Source organism: Castanea sativa, chromosome 3, assembly GCF_040712315.1.
Source record: "Castanea sativa cultivar Marrone di Chiusa Pesio chromosome 3, ASM4071231v1".
NCBI lineage: Eukaryota > Viridiplantae > Streptophyta > Magnoliopsida > Fagales > Fagaceae > Castanea > Castanea sativa.
This window is the reverse complement of record NC_134015.1, coordinates 51,388,804-51,395,793: the sequence shown is the minus strand read 5'-3', so window position 1 is coordinate 51,395,793 and position 6,990 is coordinate 51,388,804. Positions and strand designations below refer to the sequence as shown.

The following is a 6,990-nucleotide window of genomic DNA, read 5'->3' as shown; positions in this document are numbered from 1 at the left end:
TAACAAAATCACAAAACCTTACATTGCTTGAATGCAAAAGAGTGCATATATATATGTTACAACATAAACTTTGATGAATACCACAGGAGTATCATCACAATCAGCTTCCTAGAAGAACCAAACAGGAACTTTAATGATGGGGCACGAGTGCCATTAAGAGTTATGACTCCCCATCAAGGCAAATAAGAGCACGTGCTTAGAGCTCTCTCGATTTAACTGTATGGATTGCCAGTACCTTACACAACAGAGTAAAATGTGTAGCCTGTGACAATTTATTCCCGAATGCTTTGAGGTGGCATATGAAGCAGTATGAATCATAATTTACAGAATAGTTGTGTATTCGTATGAACAAAATTGTAATGCGCCCCTTGATGCTTTTCATGATGCTTGTTTTGTGAAGTCCTGTGCCACTGATGCACCAAACAAGAAGAGAAAAGTAAGGCAAAAAGGTATTAGGAAATGGAAATGAGCAATCAAAAACAAAAAAAAAGAATACAAACAGTTTGCTATAGCCCTTATAGCTGGTGAAGATGAAAGAATTAGATAATACAAGTCAAGTCATAGTTATCTCAGTGATATTATGAAAGTAATAGAGATGCAACATCTAATATCTTGATACAATCAAGAGGATCATACTAGCAAGAATAAACTCTCATGAAATTACATTTTTGATAACGTATATGTCATTCGATGAACTGCATTGGAAATCCTCCAAACTCACCAATAGTACAGCTCCACATACTTAGCAATATGGTCCCTCCCAACAAACTCTTGATCTTACAAATATGTTGGTAATTGCAGGTATTCTAGAGGAATGGGATAGAACCTCCAAATCAACCACATCTTTCACACCTAATAGCTACTTTCTTTTCTAGCCTCCATTTGTATAGTTATTCTCTCTATATCTATAAAACTCCTCCTAATGTAAAAATAGAAATAAGGATTGAACAAAAAAAAACTTTGGGTACCTATCAAAATTCAAAAGCTACGCGAGTAGATCACATGGTAATGATCATTTGATATAGAAAGCAATCTTGCTAGAGAGCGATAATTGCTCCAGCTAAGTAACAACCAGTTACCATAATTAACATCCTTAATTTCCACCTTTATAAATCTTTGTACATTCCTTGTATAACCTTAATCTTCACCCATAGTTTCCCAGTATCCTTCAACAGTCTTATCACTTATGACCACATCTTCCTAGAATGCAACTGAGGACCAATTACTGAAATGAAGAGGACAATCAGAAACTCAAATGATCCCTCCAACCACACGTGCATTTCAAAATCAATATTTAATGTACAATCATGGTTTTGATCACTCTACAATGAGCTTCACAAAGCATGGTTGTGCCATTTTTGAATCACTTTTAAGTGCCATTTGCTTGATAATAAAACACAGGGAATCAGCTCAGAGCAAAGGTAACCATACAACTAGCACCCCATCCCATAATATACCGAATCATGATTCTTCCATTCTCAACAGCCAAAGTTTCTTCCTTTTTTTTTTTGGTTGTTTTGTTGGGGTTGGGGGGTGGTGGTTGGTGGTTGGTGGGGTTGGTGTGGAAAGTGTCATTTGAGCCAGAACTCATTAGCACAAAAAGCAGGAAGGGGTGCTAAACAGGTCTACTAACCTAATACTTAGCATACTACAAAGTGCAAAATGATTGAGAATTTTACTTATTTAGTATTTACTCAGTACAAAAGAAAAAGATTCATATTATTTATCTGTTCGATAACCACTTCCACAACCTAAATCAAGATTCAAAGCCAGTCAAGAAATCTATTAACCCTTTAATCCACCGATGCACTAATTATCACAAAATTGATTTAAAATTTAAGAAAGACCAAACCAACTGAAGGTTAAAATTTAAAACTCACCTGTTGATGAAGCTAGAACCAAAACAACATGCATAGTTGTATTGTTTGGAGGAAGCTGCAATCGAAGGGGATAAAGCTTTCCGTTCAAGGGACTTCGAGTACACACAATAATACCTTCCAAACCCGTCTCTTCCTCCAATTTACGAGTCAATTCCTCAACCCCATTACCCTTGAAAGTGAAAGAATACCCCTCCACAACTTCATCATCCACTTCACCATTATCTTCAGCCACATGATAGTATATAGTCCTCCCTTCCGATTTTGGTGGTGAACTCTGATTCGATTCACTAGACTGCAAAGCAAAAAAAGAAAAAAACTTTTACAACTAAACCAAACAAGATTAATAATAAAATTCTACAAAGATTCAACATTTATACAAATCTCAAACCTCTTGTCTAGAAAATTTGTCGGATTTGATTGAACCCGAAGAGGGTGAAATGGGATCGAAATCCAAAGAATCCTGATGTGAAAGTGGTTGAGGTGGGGGCTGCTGTGAGATCTGTTTCGGAGACTGGACTTGAATCTCGACAATATCAACATCCCAGAGAACCCAATCCTGAGTGGCGGTCCTGTGAGGAATATCATGGGTGATAGAGTTTCTCCAAGGTGGTACACCACCATTGGCTCTCAAGAAGTTACCATACCGAGTCTTGAGCTTGACTTGGGACCCTTCTTTAATGGGTTCCCACTCGAGCGAAGATTCGAGCCTCCGAGGCAGAGATTGGATCACTTTTCGACCAGTCATCCCAAGCAAAAAGGGTTGGTTCGAGGCAGTCAGGTACTTGTTGTAGCAACTCTTGAGCCGGATTATATTTTCTGTGCCTTCGACAAACTCGACAGCCCACTTTGCGTTTTTGGAAGACCCGTTTCGATCTTGGGTCACCGACTCTTCATCTTCCTCAGCTAGAAGGTACTTGTCATGGTGGCTACGGAGACGCACCGCCTTGGCGTTGTAAAAAAAGTCCATTCCTGAGCGAAACATGTTGGATTTGCTCTGTGTGTAAGAAAAGCTCGAAACTTTTAGTTTTGTGTTCAGACTTCAGACAAGAAATTGATGTTATGCAAAAATCTTAAAAGTCAAGAGACTCGGAGTTTGTAATTGGTCTATTTATTATGTAAGATATAAGAAAGTGTAACAGACTAGGATATGAAAACCGGAAAAAGTACTATGATATTAACCGACGTGAAATCGCAATTTCTAGCACGTGATTGTAAATAGTGAAGATGTGAACTCTGATTATAAACCCAATATTTCAATCACTTATAATTTACCATATGGCAAATTAAATTGAGGTAAAAATTGTGATTTTTTTTTGTCGCTGCCATTTCTTTAGCTAGGAAGAAATCAAATCGAAATGTGTAACAGTCAAAGCTACGAACGCAGCCAAGCTGTCACAACACGGTTTGCTACACGTATAGTCCAACTCTTTTGGGTTCCTTACCCGCGTGGACAATCAACAATGTGATATACACGCCTCAATGCCTCATTAATTCCTCATGACTCTTTGACACGGGTGTAAGTTCTATATAATAACGCCAAAAGTCCTGTCTAATAAGTAGGTGCCCCAGAATTATTATCACTTGTCAATAGTGTCTAGTTTCTTCTAGAGTATTTCAATTCTACCCAAAAATTTACCAATTTTTTTCTGCCGAAAGGCCAAGTAAAACAAGGAAAACAAAACAAAAGGAAACTATGATTATTGTTTTTTTTTTAATGGAGGATGGTATAGGGGTTGAAGACTATAAGTTGAAATCTGTAAATGTTTTTTGTTTTATACTTTTGTAACGTTTTGTTTATAATTTAGCAAATTAATATAGGAAAAGGCAAGTGGTATTATCATGGAGATAAAACTTACGTCTTTGGGTATACCGTTGCCGAAAGGGGACTGCTGGATATACATCATCTTTTTGTTTTTTCGATTTTAAGTGGTGAGGTGAGGCCATGCATTTTTTTTTTCTTTTATTTTTTTATGAGAGAAAAAATAAAATTATTTTGAGATTGCCTTTGCCTCATCACTTAAAATGGACAAAACGTGCGATACAAAAATGTCAATTTCATTTTAAATGCGGCTGATGTTCAACATTTTTTAAAAATATAATAAATTGAAAGAAATCATAGTCTCAAAGACTATATTAATATTTTTTGAGAAGCCCACTGAAGATGGGATAAAAGAATAAACGGCACTCTACGGCTTCAATGATGAATAAAATAGAAAAAGAAAAGATGTAAAGCACCTCTTATAATGACAGGTAAAACTTGAAAACAAACAAAAAATAATAAAAGCAAAAGCAAAAACAAAAACCATCTGATACAAAATCATAGTAAAGTTTATTATATTATTTTCACCAGAAGAAGAGGATAAAAAAGATTAAAAATTAAAAAAAAACCCAATAAATCCAATTCACTCTTTAAGTTCTTTTTTTTTATAGTTTAATTAAGAAGTAATCTTATATTCTTAATCCCCATAAATCCCACACCTATACATGTCGAGTGTGACACCTATACAAGGAAGATAAATTATTAATTTGACAAGAAGACAAAATAGTGATTCCATTTTTTTTTTTTTCTTTTTCTTTTTTAATAAGCAAATAAATCAACAAGGATACCAGTTACCAAAACCATGTGATACGCATGGTCCATTAGGCCATTTCATAAATTTTTAGACAAATTGTTGGCCTATTGGCCATTTCTTATAAGGAAATATTTGTAGACAAAAAAATGAGGATACAAATTGTGCTTTGGTTCCAATCTGTTTATGACGTAGACGTATAACAGCCTAGGAGACTTTATTTCTTTTTGGGTCTCAAAATGATACACTACCACCAATACCATATAATATGCAGAGTACTAAAACACCATGAAATCACACAACTCTATTAAATGGCACAAGGAGTGCAAGATTGACCAAAGTTTACAGTGACAACTTTAAACTAGTGCGGAAGGTTTGGTGGACATGTATCTTTAGCTAGAACAACATAGCAGAGTCATTCACTCATAATTTTGTTCTAGACTGAAGACAGGCGTGAAAGTTTGGAAAGTGATCCAACCCAATCACCATTAAATTACATTAAAGTGGCTTTTGCTATGTTTACAAGATTTTAATGGTTCAGGTATGCCCATTTGGCCATGACCAATAGTGACCATCTAATACTATTTCTTGAGTTGACCTAAGCAGTTACTTTTATTATTTGAGCAAATTCCTCGGTGCACAATTATTGTTTTTGTTGTTTTTGTGTTTTGAAATGACAAGTTTCATGCTAAAAGTTTTATAGTTGAATTAGTTAACAATTTGCGCCATTTTTTTTTTTTTTTTTTGTGGTAAAAACTTAAAATTCCCACCTTCGTAGACAGTGCCACGCCTACAATTTCTGTCCTCTAGAAAAGATAATCTAACATTTCCAACCCATTGCTAAATATGTATTAAAAATCATAATTTTAGACTTTTAACCATGAAAAAAAAAACAATTTTATGAACACATTCCGGTAAGATTTGATGATGATGTACTTTTATGATTGTCATAACGCGAGCATGAACATATTCTAAATTCGAAAGAGATCGAGACCTTTTTCGACAAAAAAATCCACAAAGATCAATTATACCAATCACTATACACCAAAATGATCCCCATAGATACACACCAAGAATAAAAGAAGGCTTATCTTATCCTTTCCATGTCGAAAAGATTGCAATTTAGAACATTTCTGAATCATTTATTCATTTTTCAGTCCTAGAAGATAACACTATTTTAACTTTTAAACCCCACCTTAAGTCTTCTCCTATCGTTAACAACAAGCTTTCGTCACATGGAATTAGAAAAGAAAACGAGCTTATTAATAATCAACCAAAACAACCACACAAAGCTATTACCAGACATATGAATCATTATCACAAAAACGAATTAATCAACATAAACAAATGAATAAAAACCAAGAATTTAAAAGTTAAAAAACATACCAGCTTATTATTAGAAGTGGCCTTCGGCGAAATCGAGGAAATAACAGACATGGGTGAGCCGGGTTCAGAACTAAAAACATCATCGGACAAAGAAGACAAACTCGACTTGGAATGGAGAAAATCGATAACCAAGTCAGTCCCAGAGACCTCGACAGCCTCGACATCCCAGAGAACCCAGTTCTGAGTCGACGAGGTATGTGGGTCATCGTGCGTGATCGAGTTCCGCCACGGTGGCGTGCCACCATTGCCTCTAAGGTAGGTCCCGCACCAAGTCCTGAACTTGACCTGAAACCCGTCTCGAATTGGCTCCCACTCGTACTTCCACTCGAGCCCACGCTCTGGCACGGTCTGCAACACCTTGTTCCCTGTCATGCCTAGCAAGAACGGCAAATTAGTTGCCGTTAGGTACATGCCGTTCCAGCTTTTCAACCGGATTGCGTGGCTCTTCCCTTCCACTAGTTCTACGAACCACCTTGCCTTCCTCGATGTGCCGTTTCTGCTCTGCCGGATCGTTTTGTTGTCGTCGTCGGCGACTAGGTACTTGTCAAGGTGGCTCTTGAGAGTCACGGCTTGTACTTTGTTGAATTTCTCCATGAAACCCCTATTCCAAAGTCTTCCTCTACAGTCTAGACTGACCAGCAAGAACTAAAACTAAAGCCCCACTTGGTTGTTGTTTTTTTTTTTTATGAAACACTTGGTTGTTGTTTTAGTTTTAAGAGAGAGGGGGGTTGAATATTCGAAGGATTTTATATGAGTGAAGACTGAAGAGACTATAAAGTGTGAACGCGGAATAGATTAATATTATTAATACTATTTAATTTCTAATGATTGAAAGAAAGGTTAGTTGTGTTGGTTTTGCTTGTTTATATTGAATTGCTTTATGTATTATTTGTTTTCTTAACGGGCAAGATCCTGGAAAGTATCAAATATACAGTGCCATAAACTTTTGCAACTTTTTAAGAGCAATATAAGGGAAATAATTTGTTTTACAGTAATGGATATAGATTGTTGTGATTATAACAATATCAGCATGTAATACATACATTCATGCATTTAAAATTAAACACAATTTTTATCATAAAATATAGATTAGTCAAATTTTTTTTAGTAAACGTAATTAGTCATATATTAAAATTTTTATCTAAATTTAATAC

General features: G+C 35.7%; 1 protein-coding gene across 1 annotated transcript; it reads right to left on the bottom strand.

Moving 5' to 3' along the window:
* LOC142628108 (uncharacterized) lies at nt 1-6,549 on the bottom strand. The gene is made up of 4 exons (XM_075802100.1): nt 5,837-6,549; nt 2,269-2,874; nt 1,881-2,172; nt 1-410 (listed from the first exon to the last, which is right to left on the bottom strand). The coding sequence occupies exons 1-4, from the start codon at nt 6,428-6,430 to the stop codon at nt 379-381; spliced, it is 1,524 nt and encodes a 507-aa protein (XP_075658215.1). The 5' UTR covers nt 6,431-6,549; the 3' UTR covers nt 1-378.
* Nucleotides 6,550-6,990: the final 441 nt, after the last annotated feature.